The sequence below is a fragment of the Thalassophryne amazonica genome, chromosome 21 (assembly GCF_902500255.1).
Source record: "Thalassophryne amazonica chromosome 21, fThaAma1.1, whole genome shotgun sequence".
NCBI lineage: Eukaryota > Metazoa > Chordata > Actinopteri > Batrachoidiformes > Batrachoididae > Thalassophryne > Thalassophryne amazonica.
The window spans coordinates 14,964,560-14,983,000 of NC_047123.1; the positions used below are offsets into that span (position 1 = coordinate 14,964,560).

Sequence of the window (18,441 nt, forward strand, 5' to 3'; positions counted from 1 at the left end):
CATACCAGGTATCATGGATCAGTTTGGATATGTCAGAATACTTGAAGAGGTCATGTTGCCTTATGCTGAAGAGGTCATGCCCTTGAAATGGGTGTTTCAACAAGACAGTGACCCCAAGCACACTAGTAAATGAGCAAAACCTTGGTTCCAAACCAACAAAATGAATGCCTCACAGATGTGAAGAAATCATGAAAAACTGTGGTTATACAACTAAATACTAGTTTAGTGATTCGCAGGATTGCTAAAAAAGCAGTTTGAACATAATAGTTTTGAGTTTGTAGCGGCAACAGCAGATGCTACTATTATTGTGAACACCCCCTTTTCTACTTTTTTTTTTTACTAATAGCCCAATTTCATAGCCTTAAGAGTGTGCATATCATGAATGCTTGGTGTTGTTGGATTTGTGAGAATCTACTGAATCTACTGGTACCTTGTTTCCCATGTAACAGTAAGAAATATACTCAAAACCTGGATTAATCTTTTTAGTCACATAGCACTACTATTATTCTGAACACTACTGTAAGTGATTAAGTTTGTAGCATTTAAGGGTCAAACCGAGTGTTTTAAATGTATTTTTTTTGGGACACCCTATATATGAGAAAAGCTTACGTCACGTCACCTATAGGTTTTCTATAGAGACCTGGAACAGGCCGTATCTGGGAGTTGCAATGTTGGTGGCACCAGCAGCGCTGATTGTGGCGATGCCATGATTAACTGACTAATGCATAAAGAGGTGGAGCATGGGTTATTGACGAAAGAAGCCTGAACACGCCCCTATCTTCAAGTCCAAATTAAGCTACCTCAAATAGTCCAAATAAACAACCTCAGTTTCGTTGTTTATTAAATCATATTTTTGGGGACGGTGCTGGGGTCGTCTTCACAATTTGCTTTGGTGTGGGCATTAAATGTTTTGAGCCCCTTTTTTTCTCAGTAATCACACATCAACAGTGCTCAACTGATCAGGCTACTGACAGCTGCTAAATGTGCTAACGCTGTCAGCATACAACATTAAATCAGACGTGAATTTCACTCAGTGAGAATATTGCAACAGGGACATCTTGGATGATGCACTGGGACATTTCACCACACAACAAGCCATATTATTCCAGATGCTTGTAATAAAATACTCCAAACAAAAAAGACAGCCTCCGCAACAGCTAGCTGCCTCATCAAGTGGACAGATGGAACAGTGAGAGTCGGAGCTCAGCTCAGTAGTTGTCAGTCAAAGCAAACATGCCCCAATTATACATCAACTTTTAACATGTTTTTTTCTGCTTTAAAGTTGAACATTTTAACATGGACTTCTATGGGAACTATGTTTTGGAGGCAGGCTCACGCTGCCAGTCAAGAAAGTGTAACTTTTTCTTCTTCCAGTAGGGTTTCATCTGAGGCCATTGAAATTTACCGCTTGGTTGTGATGCAGGCTGAGCAGCAATTTTTGCGCTTCATAATATCTCTGCCGGGTCCCCACAGAAAACGTATAAGTGACATCCCACAGGGTTTGTTCAGTATATATGCATCTATAGCTACACATCAGGAAGCTGTTCCTCATTCATTTCACCAGCCACCAGTGTGCATAATGTAACACAAGAACTGCTGAACATAAGAAATGTGACAGCCAAAGGTTGAGACACAGGATCAGTGCCTACACAGTGCCCAGTGTGTCACCTACTTACGAACTGACAAGCCTCTTTACCTGTAACTTTAAACGGAAAGGAGCTGCTGATTGCTGTCTTTCTGTCCAAGAGAGAGTCAAATGTCTTACAGAGAACAAATGGGCATGGCTCAGACAGTGTGCAAAAGCTCAAATATGGACATTTGTCACATATGTCACAAAAGTCTAAAATGAGCCGTTTCAGGCCTATATTTTTACTAGGTCTGGGTACACAGTCATAAAATGACACTTTGAGGATGTGTCTCATAAAATGCCTTTTCATATTTAACTTTAAAATGTAGATAAAAATAGATTTTGCAGAATGTGACACCCTTTAAAACCCACAAAACATATGATGAACTACATTCAGCTGTTTCGTCATCACTTTAAATTAAGTATGAAAATAATAAGCTATGGTTGGAGTTTAATCAAATAAATTAGAATTTCTAGTGTCTAAACCAGCCTGAAGCCTTGTGAAAATAATGTGAATGTGGAGCTTCTTGCCTACAAAATTTGGGGATGCTCTTCTCTTCATGGCAGCGCCACAAAGTCATTTCTGATACCAAATATTTTTGCCTAGTGCAGCTTCAGTACGGGCAACCAAGAGAATGGCACCAGATGACAATGACAGAGACAAACATGCTGATAACAGAAGACGACTTGGGTGAGGCATTGAATGATGGAGGGGCTGATGAAGAGCTAAGGGTGAATCCGTGGACCTCAAAGTCGTGTCTGGGCTTCAGGGATGTAGATCTCAATACTGTCAGCGTGCTCGGTAGCTGAGTTCTGTCTGAAAGAAGCTGCCCGTTTGGCTGCCATGAGGCGTCTTCGAGCTTCCTGTCGCTGGCGGTCCTGGAGGTCCAGAGATCGTTCCCGGGTCACGCGACCTTTGGCTGGCCTCTTTGATAGAGGTTGTGGCCACTTCTGTTCCTTTACATAAATTAAACAAATGCACAGTTAGTTTCAGATGTTGTCAGATGTCTCACATTATGTACATGAAATCTTTTAAAATCTATTTAAAGTGAAAGGATCACTTTAAACCATCCTTTCCTTGGCACCATGATAAATTTGTTACATAGTATTCAAAAAAGGATTCACAGTGACTATGTTCATATACAATAATTTGATTATTGATCTTATTCTGAATAAGACTACATTTAGATTATGTTGTTTACATGAGTTCTTCAAAAAATACTCCATGTTCCTGTTTACATGTTACAGAGTTTGATTAATGACTCACTTATGTCTTATGTGTTGCAGAATGCTGGTAAAACACCAACAGGACATCATAGTCTGATTAAGGTGTTTTCATGTCTCACTAATAAGAAGAAGAAGACAAACCTCCACACGTCAATCTGATTATTGTTTACTATGATTATGACCTTATTCTGGTTCAAGACATCAGAAAATTATGTTTATGTGGCAGAGTCTTATTCACAATATGATCTTAATCCAATTAATATCAGAATATTACTGTCCATGTAAACACAACTAATCTCATCTCACCAATATGAGTATAAGTAAAATTTTGAAATATGTGGTTAAAAAATGCGTCACGACACTAATACACAGGAAAACTCCGTTAACCTGCATGCCGTGTTGCTGCTAGTGTTAGCTTCAGGGAACCAAAGTCAACATCGAGACCTTTAATTGTGACTGAAAGGGCAAAAACAACAGACAAGGATGGACACCATAGATCCTGATGGGAAGAACTATTTCACATCGAAGTTTTGTTGAACATCTGACAAGACAAGACTAACATTACTAACTGTTTTTACTTGGTTTGCCAAAATAAGTCAGTGGGGAGACAAATGCTTTTCATCACTTTAGTAACCAGTTGTAAGTTGAAATTCTGAATTTCCAGTTTCCATTGATTGCAGCAGGAACTTCAAATGTTGTATATGCGCTTACATCTTCATAACATGGAATACTTCCATAATAAATACCAGCAATAAAATTAGCTGTAATTTTGTGGCATATAGCACAGAAATAAAGATCCTTTATAATAGCTGCATTTCAACATGAAGTAATTTTTGTAATTTTGTGAGAAGTCAAATAGGTATACACCCTTAAGATTTTGAGTCATGTTGTCAGTGAACTCATTTGTTCCAAAATCAAAAATGCAATATAACACACACTTTTATCTCACTTTTTATTAGTAGATAAACATTCATTGAGTTAACTTGTAGATTAAGTCCCACGAAACGATACTGTGTGCAAATATGTAAACAGAGCCTGAGCCATATGGATTTTTTTTTTCTTTTTTGGGCGGGGCATACTTGTATTTGCCAGTAAAAAAATGATGATACAGATACAGTATACCTGCTAGTATATACATAAAAATAGCGATGAGTCTTAAAATTTTGCATCATCTTGCTGTGTCTCGTGGTGTGGTAGCAATGCAAAGAATAAAAGCAGCACACCCCAGTAACATTCAGAAACCTAATTATGCGTTTACTTTCAAACAGTGGTGGGCACAGTTCCGATAATCCGATAACAGATAATTATCGAAGATAATGTCTTCATTATCGGATTATCTTTTTAGATAACTTTAAAAACCATTATCGGACTAATTATCTTCCGATAAGCTTTCGTCCAATAATTTTTAGACCATTAACATAGTAAACAGCGACAAACATTTTTAAAATTTAAAATCAGTTGAGCACCTACCTGTTAAAAGTTTCACAGCAAATGTGTAGTTCTACCATCTGCAAACAGAAGAGAGCTGCTTCTAGGATAAGCTGCTCTATCCTCTGCAGGCAAAGGAGAACTGGTCACAAAAAAAAAAAAAAAAAAAAATTCACCATACTGATACGCTGGCAATATCACCCAAGTCATCCAGAGGCATACATTTTTAACTTATGATTCAAATTTTAACCAAACTAATTTCGGACAACTTATTTAAAATTACTGTCACCGCTGAAGTTTTATAAAGTGAAAATATCAGATATATGTTTTAGTTTTAAAGTAATGCGCTAATTTCTAAGGTTTTAGTGAGCACATGCTGTGTCCAGCAGTGCATTATGGGTAGGATAGGGTAATCTCAGTACATTCACGACAGGACAAATGCATTCTCATGCACACTCTGTTGCACACTCTGTTCAGGCTCCACTGACAACAGCATTAAACTCTAGTGCCTAAAATTCTTGTGAATATATTCTCTGGGTTTATAGACGTTGTTATTGTGTTTGCGTTTGTTAAATTCCATGCATGTTAAATGTAGCAGACACGGATTATCTGGAATTTTGTTTTGGCAAGTTTTCACGGTCTCTACTGCCATCTACTGGCCAGTAGTGTTCATGGCAGTATATCCTGAAGCTGGGCAGACAATGTATGATATTTTTAATCACTGTACTCTGTTTCAGTTCAAACTGTACCACAGAACCGCACGGTGTAAAAGTTCAGCGCGCACGATTTATGTTCTCACACACATTGTACTTTCAAAAACCACACGTCAGACTCATGTTTCCATAAGCAAAACGTAAGCTTTTTTTCAAACTTAATTTACAAAAACTCTTGATGGGAGACATCAAAGTTTAAAAACAAAACAAAACAGCAAAAAAACATTACAAGACAGATCTGCGGTGTTTGCACAGGCACAGTGCAAGCGGTTGGATGCTTGTAGCTCTTCAGCAGCAGGATACCCTCACACTGGCTGACCAGAATAAAATCAAACAGGTTTGATTTTCATCTGACCATACGATCGGCGATCAGGAGGTGGTTGTGAGATGTTAAACGCAGCTTGTTACTCCATGTACACTACATGATGCAGGATGCGCGATTAACCTGAAACTCGGTGCGATCCAAAAAATTCTCGCACGAGTGAAAAATCATCTGAAAAAGGGCCAAAACTTGCACAGTGTAAACCCAGCTACTGAATGTCTGGTACCAGTAGATCATGACCGTGTTCTATTATTTATTTTTGACACAGGTTATATCAGACGGTTATCTAATTATAACTTGGCTTTTTTTTTTTTTTTTTTTTGAAAATGCCTTTTTTTTTTTACAAATAAAAAATGGAATGTTTTACAAAAGCACATTTATCTGTAAACACCAACACACGACACACCTCACATTAATGTGTTGGTTTACATAATGTATGAGTCAAACCAATCAGTGTTAGCCGAGGCAGAATCCTTTGTGATCTGTCTGTGTTTGTTACAAAACTTCAGAATTAGTGCATTATTCAACATTAAAAGATATATGTTATATTTTAACTTTGTACAAATGACAGAATTGACAGTTATTCTATCAGTATTCATTTTATTTATACACCAAACCATAACTCAACATTGCTTTATTTTCCAAGACCACCTCCGCCTCACAGCATCATGAGCTCAATCACAAGTGAGCTCATCAGGTGAGCTTCATAGTGCTCCTCAGCTTGTGTCTGTGCTGGAAGCCATGTAGTAAACAAGAGCTTCCAACAGGGGGCAGGATGCTCAAAAACAGAAGTGCTGACTCATTGTTTGGGTCCGTTGTCCCTTTTAATGCTTCCAAAAGCGATTGTGGTGTCAAAACTCAAAATCAGCTAGTTAGTAGTTGCAAGTGTACCAGAGACAATACTGGAATTTATCGGTTATTGGTTATCTGTAACTTCCGATATGTTTTTTGGTGGTTTATCGGTTTATCTTTATCAAAGATAACTTTTAAGTTATCTGATTATCTGTTATCGAAGTTAATTTTTTGGTTATCTGTGCTCACCACTGCTTTCAAATATGCACAAAATCTGTGCATATCCTCTGACTCTGACTCAAAGCTAACATCGCAACCAAAAACACAGTCCAGCAGCACATCCACAAACAGTTTTAAAAATAAAACTTAATGCTTTGCTTTTTTTCAAATAAGTACAAAGTCTCTATCCAAGAACAGGACAAGATGAAAGTACAGACAAAACCTTCTTGCTTGTCAATCAGGTAGGTAGGTAAGATTCCCACTTAAATACATGAGTTCTCCAGTACTTCTGAACAGACTTTGCAGGGCAGGCAAGGGCCATAGCCAGATACGAAAAAGGAGGGAACACCCCCACCCATCCTCTCCCCAACACCCTGAGAGTAAAGATCCACTTTTGAATACATTTTCTGCATACACTACTACTCATAACAACAACAACCACAACACTGCCACTACAAAAGAATAATGATGATATTTTTAACAATTAAAATATTTACGGTTAGGATTTTTATTCAGTCAGCTAAGGGAAGTGGAACTCAACTCTTATTTGTTATTAAAGTGAATTTTAGTACAAATGTTTAGCCTATCTTCTCGTCAATTGTATTTGTAGTCCTAATTTCAGTGCTAAATTTGTTGTTATTTGTACATACGAGGTCTGTCCATAAAGTATCGTACCTTTTTATTTTTTTCAAAAACTATATGGATTTCATTCATATGTTTTTACGTCAGACATGCTTGAACCCTCGTGCGCATGCGTGAGTTTTTCCACGCCTGTCGGTGACGTCATTCGCCTGTGAGCACGCCTTGGGAAGGAGTGGTCCCGCCCCCTCGTCGGATTTTCATTGTCTGGAAATGGCGGAATGAAAAGGACTTTTTTTCCATCAGAATCTTTTCAGAAGCTGTTAGAGACTGGCACCTGGAAACCATTCGCAAAATTTATCTGGCTTTCAGTGAAAATTTTACGGGCTTCACAGAGAATAAAGACTTTAATTACAGGTTTAAGGACCCCTTTAAAGGACGGTCGGTGCGCCGCGCTGCGAGCTGCGACGATGCGGCACAAATCACTGGATCATTTCTAAGCTGATGGCTCTGTGGATACGAGACCGTCGTGTGCTCTTTCTCTGGTTATCACAAGACCTGGACATCAGCCATTTTCCGGCAGATTTCACTTTTAACAAGAGATTTTGTCATGGAAAGCCGCGCGGAGGCTTCGCGCGTCACGACTGATTCGCTGATGAAGCGAGACAAAGGAACACCTCCGTTTCGGCGTGTTAGAGGACAAGTTGGGACATGTCCAGCTCTCCACAAGTTCTTTTATACTCACTCGACTGGTAAGCACTGAAAGCCGAGATAGACATGTCCCAACTTGTCCTCTAACACGAATGGTTTCCAGGTGCCAGTCTCTAACAGCTTCTGAAAAAATTCTGATGGAAAAAAAGTCCTTTTCATTCCGCCATTTTCAGACAATGAAAATCCGACGAGGGGGCGGGACCACTCCTTCCACAAGGCGTGCTCACAGGCGAATGACGTCACCGACAGGCGTGGAAAAACTCACGCATGCGCACGAGGGTTCAAGCATGTCTGACGTAAAAACATATGAATGAAATCCATATAGTTTTTGAAAAAAATAAAAAGGTACGATACTTTATGGACAGACCTCGTATCTATAAGTATACAGTTGCTATTTACATAAATTAAGATGTTATTGTCTTCTTTATAATTTACACTTGTTTAATTGGTATCCCAGTGCAAACTACACACACACACACACACACACACACACACACACGTATACACACACACACACACACACACACACATATATATATATATATATATGACTAACTGCATTTTAAAACTTACCTTGTTGTTTATGGCTAACCAATTTTAAGACGTCAAAAGGTCACATTTTGTTTCCTATTTTTATGCTCATATGGCCGAAGCCATTTTAGCATTGCGTTATGTTTGTATTTTTAATAAATGTGCAAAAACCTAAAAGAAAAACTTTCTTTGACATTGTCATTATGGGGTATTGTGTGTAGAATTTTGAGGGGAAAAATTATTTTTAAAAATAAGGCTGTAACAAAAAATGTGGAAAAAGTGAAGTGCTGTGAATACTTTCTGGATGCGCTATATCTTTTGGATGAATTTATTTAAAAGTGTTTACATGTAAACTTGATGTGTTTATGTGTAGACCTAACATGCAAAATATGCATTTTATGGCTTCTTCTGTTACACGACCTTGAAATATAAGTGTGCAGAAAGTGTGCAATAATTCTTTAAACAAAATTAGGGAGTTGCATAAATTTGGGCACCACAACAGAAAAACTGTAAAACATGAAGCTGAGTTCAGTGCATCTGTGTCACTGTTGGTGTATCGCTTACAATGTGCCCATTAACTGTTGGTGGTAAATATTAATTTCCAAAAAAATATGGCAGCAATCGGGTAGATAATTATCCAAGTGCTATAAAGGATCTTGTTTCTCGCTATAAACACATTATCATATAAATGTTCTCTTTACAACAACAGCTCCTTCATCCACAGAAAACAGATTTGCATTCCTTTTGCTGGTGTGTGTGCATGATTTCATTGAATGTTAAATTTAATTCATGGATAGTCAAATTTTTCCTCCTTAAAAGTTAAACGTTTTCATCTATCATCTTTTTTGTTTATTCTGATGCCTTGCATACACTGATGCTCCCTTGCAAGTCACCCAACTGCATACTGGGAGCAACATGGGAATAAAGGACCTTGCCCAAGGGCACATTTGTGAATTTTCTGATCAAGATATTGAACCAAGGATCAACTGGCCACAAGCGTGCCCCAAAGTCTTATGGATTAAGATGCCTAATTATCAATGGACATGTTGTGGGCATAACATAAAGTCAAGCAATCAGAATGGCTCCTGTTAACAGCTTCCACCACTGAAGAGAGAGGATTTCTGGTGAATTGACACGTGCAGATGTCATTCCCTCCTATTATGCATAAAGAGTTATGAGCCTGTCTGTGACCTGGTTAACCACCCCTACCTACCTCCACATGTTATAACATACATAATAACAGTTAGTTACAGACTAATTATCAGGCCACGCATGGGTCAGCTTCAATAGTTTTTTGCTGTCTCTGTTTTACCTTCTTCTCTGGGCTCTCCAACAGCTGCCAATGGTTACTTTTGATTTGCTGCAGCTCATCAAACTTGGCAGTGACGTCATCAATGGAAAGCTGCAAAAGGTCCCAGAATCCAGCCAGGTCCTGTGAAGTGGGTCTGGGCATGGCACTGGGGTCCTGAAGGGACAATAGCAGAGCAAAAATTAAAATAAAATGGAACTTTTATTTTTTAAATTCATGATTATGCTTGTAAGATGCAAGAAAATTGTTTCAAAATTACAACCTAAATAAATTACTTCAAAACCATAGATTATATATAATGGATTAACCCTGTCACCCATAGGTTTCCTGTAGGCACCAGAAGAGCCATTTTTAACCAAAAAAACTGCTGTTGTGGTCGTCAACATGTTGGCACTGTTTACTCAGCCTACATCACGGACAAACCATAACTGGATAAAGGAGGTGGAACATGGGCGAGTCCAGGGTGGGACAAATTAATACCTGAACATTCCCCCATCTCAGAGTTACCCAATAAGTTAAGCTAAGGGGCTAACGTTGGTTTGGGTTTCGTTTTTTTAAAATCATATTTTTGGGGCCTGGAGCATGGTTTTCATAATGTGTGGATAATAATTACTAGCGTGTTGCTCGTGGGGATCCACGGGCTCTAGATTGGGTAGTGTTTATAAAATAGGTAGCTGACATTTTTCAAGGGTGAGAATAAATTGTGCAAAGTTTCTACAATGAGTTGGAATGCAAGTCCAGAATGTTTTTGGAACCTTACACTTCAGTTTTTGGAGGAAGAACTCAGCCCTTTATTTCCTGTTAATTATGTAATTTGTTATGTTAATTTACTGTCTTAAAGTATTGTAATGTAAATGAACCACCATGGAAACAAGAGCAATCAGAGATTCCTGATGTCCACCAATCTGGATCCGGTTCACCTCCAAAATGCAGTGGAGTCTTCTATACCCTAATATCTATCTGTGGTGCAAATATGGTAAGAATCCGTGAAGTCGGCTAACAGACAGACAGACAGGTAAGTGAACTAATAAATGCCAATGATTTTATTACATCCTTGGCGGACCTAATAACTGTTTTCATTTTCTTGTATCATCCATGTATTTTTAACATATCTACAATTATATAATGTACTTACATTGAACTTAGTAACTCACTCACTCACACCTTTACCACCCCCTGCCACAATGGCGTGTTAGTCCAGAAAGTAATTAGCAAGGTTAGATATCATCCGTAGTTTCTCCAAAAATATTAGTCCTATCAGTGACCCAAAATACATAAGCATATCAAACGGGAAATGTCAGCTGTCCTGTTTGTCCGTTATCAAAGCCATACACACGAGAGCGCGTGCGCGCACACACACACACACACACACACACACACACACACACACACACACACACACACACACACACACACACACACACACACACACACACACACACACACGGAGAGGTTCTTATCTTTTCCGCATTCTGACGCAAGCAGGTGCTTCTATTTTTAGACACAGACAGTGGCGGAAAACATCAAACGTAAAACAGAAATGTGGACACATTTCACTCATGGTAACAGCAACATGACACTGAACTAAATTGACTAAACCAATTGAACTACAAACACAAAATAAATCAATAACACTAATAACACTGTTAAACTAACATGAACCACAATAACAACATTTAAAACTCCAAAATGGCGAACTTCCATGCTGCACTGCAGCACAATTGTCTACTGGTCTGATGGTTCGCTTTTCAGTTCTCATGTTCTTGCTTTGTTCAGGTCCTGGTCAAATTAGTATTGTATTCCGCCCTCTGGTTTTAATTTATGTGTTCTTTTTAGTCCTCATTCCATTTGTTTGTGTTCACTCCATGCCCCTGCACCTGCCATTGTGTCTTCATCTCTCACTCTGATTCTTTCTGCTTTGTGTTTCTACTCACTCACGCTCTTGGCACCTGTTCACGTGTCTGTCTTTTTCATCATTCCACCTTGTATAGTCCTCCCTCACTATCTTGCACCATGTATAATCTTTGTCCTCCAGCCATGCTCCCTTTCTAGATTGTTCTTCTCACGTGCCCCTTGTTAACTCCAGTCTATTTAACCTCCTCCCAGCCACCATACCTCAGCCAGTTTTTCGTCTTTGTACACATTCCAGCTCTTGTATCCTGTCCTGTTTTTGCCTTGCCCTGTTACCGAAACCTGCTCTGTTTTTTGACTGCGTCTTTTGCCTCATCCCTGAAAACAGTGTTTGCTCGTGCCTCTGACCCTGCATGACTGCGTTTTTGCCTAGCCCTGTTTGTACTTCTGCTCCGCTGATTGATCCCCTGTGTACCGTACCTGAGCCTGGATTAAAGACTATGATTTCTTTTACACCAAAGCCTAGCCTGGCAGTCTGCATTACGGGTCCAGCCGCTTTGGGTGCCTGGCACCCTCACATCATTACAGTGACCGGCCTTTAAGCACAAACCTGGAATCAAGTCTCCACATTATACAGTCTATACATTGTGCTGTTATTGTGGGATCCTGATGAAATGGACCTGGCCTATACACGACCACGCTGCCAAATTTGATCAGATCAGAAAAGGGTTGGCAGATATCAGCTCCCTAAATCTTAGTATTACTAATTTACTGATACATCCAAAGCTGTATGGTTGCTAATAGTTGAAAAATACAATTGCCTTGTACAACTGTAAAATTCAGCATAGACAGACTAAAATGAATAATTGTTTTCAGAACATGTTGCAGATCACTCTTTACCAAAGTCCGCCACACCATTTCCTCCACTGTGTGGCAGTACAGCACCAACACTGGTTCCACAAGTGATCACAATCAAGCTATTTTCTTGGCATCACTTACTTCAGTGGGCTCCAGACTCACCCACTCGATTACTTCAACCACGTGTGTTCACTTGGAGACACATGGCAGGGAGGACAGTGGGCAGAGTTTGGGAAGGACTGTTTAGCTTAAATGGTCCTGAATATTTTTTTAATGTCAGAATTGCTGTATTTTACAAGTAATTAGAAATAATCAGGATGTGAGAGGTCTCGAGCCCATATCCAATAAGTGGCACATGGATTTGGAGCCCACATGGAACATACATTTCTTACAAACAAATTGCCTGACAAAGAAAACACTGACTTTCTCACATGAACTTTGTTCACAGAGCACTTCTGTATTAGTTCACAGATGTTATTGATTCATTGACAGGCCAGGGGCCAGCATTTAGGGGTGTGGGCCTTTTTTCATGAAAAGTGGATTTTATAGTTGATTCTTATTCTCAAAGTAAATTCCCATTATTTGATATGACTAAAATAGTGATCATAGACATTTACAATCCAGGAAGCAAAATAAAATGCCACAGGGAGGTTCTATGAAATTACTGTAAATTAAACTGGTCATCCAATACACAAAGATAAATCCTGATGCTGCTGTTTCATAAATGTATCAACATAACACAAAAGTGTGCTCTCGAAGAACTGCAGAACAACAGTGTACATGGTGTGCACTTCTATCTGTGCAATGCACCATTGTGCAGCACTGGACAAGGTGTCTGATGCAACCCTCTGTAGTGCATAAAAATAAATATGTAACAAGGCCATGTTTTATTGAGCACTTGAAATGCTACTGTGTTGCACAACATACAATCTGTTCCCGTGTTTGAGTAGTGCATGCACACATAATAAACATCTGTACTGGACAACGTTGAGGGTGTACAGACAATAGAAAAATAACACCCTGGGTGAGAGGAATTGTTACTGGATGTTTAAGTGAATAAGAGCAAACACAGAAATACCATTATTGAGCACACAATGGATTTTTTTTTCTTTTTTTTTTTTGCTGAGAGAGAAACTTGCCTGTCAGCCAGCACCTCACCTTTTCCAATGTCACCTTTTCTAATACTTCGGGTGCAAGAATTAATAAAGCTGTTGGCACAATTTCTATGTCATGCTCATGCAATGTATATATATATATATATATATATATATATACACTCAACAAAAATATAAACGCAACACTTTTGGTTTTTGCTCCAATTTTGTATGAGATGAACTCAAAGATGTAAAACTTTTTCCACATACACAATATCACCATTTCCCTCAAATATTGTTCACAAACCAGTCTAAATCTGTGATAGTGAGCACTTCTCCTTTGCTGAGATAATCCATCCCACCTCACAGGTGTGCCATATCAAGATGCTGATTAGACACCATGATTAGTGCACAGGTGTGCCTTAGACTGCCCACAATAAAAGGCCACTCTGAAAGGTGCAGTTTTATCACACAGCACAATGCCACAGATGTTGCAAGATTTGAGGGAGCATGCAGTTGGCATGCTGACAGCAGGAATGTCAACCAAAGCTGTTGCTCATGTATTGAATGTTCATTTCTCTACTATAAGCCGTCTCCAAAGGCGTTTCAGAGAATTTGGCAGTACATCCAACCAGCCTCACAACCGCAGACCACGTGTAACTACACCAGCCCAGGACCTCCACATCCAGCATGTTCACCTCCAAGATCGTCTGAGACCAGCCACTCGGACAGCTGCTGAAACAATCGGTTTGCACCAAAGAATTTCTGCACAAACTGTCAGAAACCGTCTCAGGGAAGCTCATCTGCATGCTCGTCATCCTCATCGGGGTCTCGACCTGACTCCAGTTCGTCGTCGTAACCGACTTGAGTGGGCAAATGCTCGCATTCGCTGGCGTTTGGCACGTTGGAGAGGTGTTGTCTTCACGGATGAATCCCGGTTCACACTGTCCAGGGCAGATGGCAGACAGCGTGTGTGGCGTCGTGTGGGTGAGCGGTTTTCTGATGTCAATGTTGTGGATCGAGTGGCCCATGGTGGCGGTGGGGTTATGGTATGGGCAGGCGTCTGTTATGCACGAAGAACACAGGCGCATTTTATTGATGGCATTTTGAATGCACAGAGATACCGTGACGAGATCCTGAGGCCCATTGTTGTGCCATACATCCAAGAACATCACCTCATGTTGCAGCAGGATAATGCACGGCCCCATGTTGCAAGGATCTGTACACAATTCTTGGAAGCTGAAAATGTCCCAGTTCTTGCATGGCCGGCATACCCACCGGACATGTCACCCATTGAGCATGTTTGGGATGCTCTGGACCGGCGTATACGACAGCGTGTACCACTTCCTGCCAATATCCAGCAACTTCGCACAGCCATTGAAGAGGAGTGGACCAACATTCCACAGGCCACAATTGACAACCTGATCAACTCTATGCGAAGGAGATGTGTTGCACTGCATGAGGCAAATGGTGGTCACACCAGATACTGACTGGTATCCCCCCCCCCCCCCCCGATAAAACAAAACTGCACCTTTCAGAGTGGCCTTTTACTGTGGACAGTCTAAGGCACACCTGTGAGGTGGGATGGATTATCTCAGCAAAGGAGAAGTGCTCACTATCACAGATTTAGACTGGTTTGTGAACAATATTTGAGGGAAATGGTGATATTGTGTATGTGGAAAAAGTTTTAGATCTTTGAGTTCATCTCATACAAAATGGGAGTAAAACCAAAAGTGTTGCATTTATATTTTTGTTGAGTGTATATATATATATGTATGTGTGTGTGTGTATATTTCATTTGTTCATATGGCAACTCCAGGATTCTGTGGTTGTGTACTGGACATCATGTGATCTGGAAGAGGATGTACACGATATCAGGCCTTTCAGGGTCAAATTTGTTTTTTTTTTTGTTGTTCTTTCAGCCACTGCTGTTTATGGTTTCAATCATCTTACATATTTTTGTGATGGAAAGCTAACAGATTTATTTGAATTATACAAATTGTTGTCACATTTGTGTGTATGTGTGTGTGTCTACGTAGTAAATGGAGTGTATTTCCATGTGAAGCACATGCTTTACAGTGATGCGTCACATTCACCCATTCACACACCATGTGTTGTTTGCCTGTGGGTGTACATGCCTGTGAGCCCCTGTTTGTGTGCCTCTCTGCCTGTGAGAAAACGTGCGAAACACCATGTGTTAAACAGCACCAGTCACACTTGTTGGGGATCTTGCAACTGTTCAGGGTGCCTCAGAGAGCAGGCCAGACATGAGTTGGACACTTCATGAAAGTCAGCACAGGCTGCAAAACTACACTGCCGATACTTCTGCTTGTATTCAGTGAGGGCTCGTAAAGCACAGTTAACTAACCTGGTCTGAAACCATTCTGAATGCTGAGTGGCAGTAACTGGAACTGCATCCTGCTTAGACTTACTAGTCTTAAGCACAGAGAGCAGTGTGATATTCCTGTAGAATCCCTGCAATCATCAAGTTTGTAATGCCAGGAGAACAGCATCTCATCACTCACTGACTGCAGTGGGACAAGGTGCACGTTTGGAGAAATGCAAGTTTAGAGAAACATACTACACTGTAAACAAGGCAAGGGTCACTGGATCGCAGATGGTGAGCTACCTGATTATAGATTCTTCTAACAAAGACGTTTTTGTTGGCCCACAGTTCCTTCTCAGCCCGCTTTCTCAGCTCCCTGTACAGATCATCCAGACCTGCTCTATGAATCCTCTGAATTATGAGTGCCTCAGACATACGAGGTCTGTCCATAAAGTATCGTACCTTTTTTTTTTTTTTTTTAATTAACTATATGGATTTGATTCATATGTTTTCACGTCGGACAAGCTTGAACCCTTGTGCGCATGCGTGAATTTTTCCACGCCTGTCGGTGACGTCATTTGCCTGTGAGCACGCCTTGTGGAAGGAGTGGTCCCGCCCCGTCGTCGGATTTTCATTGTCTGGAAATGGCGGAATGATTTGGGTTTTTTTTCCATCAGAACTTTTTCAGAAGCTGGAAACCATTCGAAAAATTTATCTGGCTTTCGGTGAAAATTTTACAGGCTTCACAGAGAATAAAGACTTTAATTACAGGTTTAAGGACCCCTTTAAAGGACGGTCGGTGCGCCGCGCTGCGAGCTGCGACGATGCGGCACAAATCACTGGATCATTTCTAAGCTGATGGCTCTGTGGATACGAGACCGTCGTGTGCTCTTTCTCTGGTTATCACAAGACCTGGACATCAGCCATTTTCCGGCAGATTTCACTTTTAACAAGAGATTTTGTCATGGAAAGCCGCGCGGAGGCTTCGCGCGTCACGACCGATTCGCTTTGGAAGCGAGACAAAGGAACACCTCCGTTTCGGCGTGTCAGAGGACAAGTTTGGACATGTCCAGCTCTCCACAATTTCACTGATACTTACTGGACCGGTAAGCATTGAAAGCCGAGATAGACATGTCCATCCATATAGTTTAAAAAAAAAAATAAAAAGGTACGATACTTTATGGACAGACCTCGTAAAACACCTCTGCCTATGGATACTGGCAACCCCAATAACATTCCCATCATGTTCATGGTCTGGTCAAGGAAGAAGTCCCACATTCCATTTGGACCACCAGTTGTGTTCATATCTGCAAGTCCTCCAGCCAGACTGCACACAAACTCAAACAATCAGTCTGGCCAGATATATTCTTGGATGCTGAGCAGACAGTCTGACAGACTTCAACTAAATCCTCAAAGAAGCCACAACAGGTCAGAGTGAGCAATTCTACAGACCTTACATTTCTGCAGAGGTCTACATCATTTTCCCACCAGAACATGATCAATATCCTAAGCAACACTGCTAGTATTACAATTTCTTTTCAGCATTGCAGCTCTTGACACTGAAACCAGGATCCAGCAATTCATGGCTTACAATGTTTCGCAATATCAAGGAGTATTTAAATATATACGAGGTTACCAGATCCACGAGAGCTGATGCACTCTTTGTAGCCAGTCCTGTAAGTGCAAGTGGTTGCCCTGACGCCTCTCGGGAAGTTGTCAATGACCAAGCGAAATTGCGATTAAAAAGTCTCCCTCAAAAAGATTTCCCTCACTGCTGTCCGACCACAGATCAAGCCAACAGACACCCAGAGAATGAGCCTCAAAATACACTCAGGAAAAAATATATGACACCACTGCAAGAGCTGGTCCACCACAGCAACTGCCACTCCCTCAGTAATCACCCACTGAGATCTGGCCACTTTCAGGTATCTGAACCTCAGATGGTGCATCCACTATGCAGAATTTTCCAAGCTCCCTCAACAGCAATGGAAGATGATCATCACTGCTAACAGAAAGGATGCTCCAGGTGCCCACCCTCAGGTTTGGACATGGCCTCCCCTCAGCACTGCACCAGTTGTTGCCCTCCAAAGACAAGACCGCTGGTCCTCTGTGGTTTGCATTTTCCAGAGATGCAGCTCCAAACCCCTTGACCCCATTCACCTCATAATGCATCTCACCCTCCAATGGAAAGCAGCAGCAGAGATACTCCCACAGAATGTGGAAACAAGTTTTCTTTTCCAGTATTGAGTTTTGATAAATATTTTATGATGGCAGCAGTGCCCATCCTCCCACCAACCCCCGAAAAAGAGTCATCTGTTTACTGGAGGACTACAGTGTCAATATCTTTTGTAGAACAAAGGTCCGCTGTTTCTGGGTCCTGGTGCTTGCTGTTTCACTGTATGGCAGTAAAATGTGTTTGGTCTTTTTGGAGGATCATGGAATGCTGCTGGAATGACTTTGTGTGGAATGAAGTCTTACTTAGGGAGACTCTTATGAGGAGTACCACGAGCATTGTGAGGAAATATCAGGTTGAACATTTTGGCCATGTGGTTCCTTTCTCTGGACATGGTCCACCATACCTGTCCCTCAGTGCTGAGGATCATAGAGGTGTGGCTGGACCGGATGTCTGCCTGGTTGCTTGCCTCAATTTTTGTTGTAGTGGCTGCAACAATGAGTAGCACTAGTGCTCCCAGACCTCAACTGATCACGTCAAGAACTTTATTATAAGATATCTAACAAAAAAGGTACATGTTTGACTATTTCTTCACTGAATTATGGGTGCCTTTGATGGTGCAATATATTAAATACATTTTTTAAAAATTCTGAAATTTAGGTTGATTTTTAAAATTATTTT

General features: G+C 40.6%; 1 protein-coding gene across 6 annotated transcripts in view; it reads right to left on the reverse strand.

Annotated features, from left to right (window-relative positions):
* Positions 1–2,186: 2,186 nt before the first annotated feature.
* Positions 2,187–18,441, reverse strand: part of LOC117503122 (disks large-associated protein 2-like) — a 425,071-nt gene continuing 408,816 nt past the window's right edge. For 3 of the 6 annotated variants that reach the window (XM_034162291.1, XM_034162297.1, XM_034162296.1), the window contains exons 12-13: positions 9,462–9,614; positions 2,187–2,584 (exon numbers count right to left, since the gene is read on the reverse strand). In XM_034162291.1, coding sequence (XP_034018182.1) covers positions 2,375–2,584; positions 9,462–9,614 — 363 coding nt within the window. In that variant the 3' untranslated portion in view covers positions 2,187–2,374. The remainder of the gene's footprint in view (positions 2,585–9,461; positions 9,615–18,441) is intronic. The other 3 variants (XM_034162292.1, XM_034162293.1, XM_034162295.1) reach the window with 1 other exon arrangement.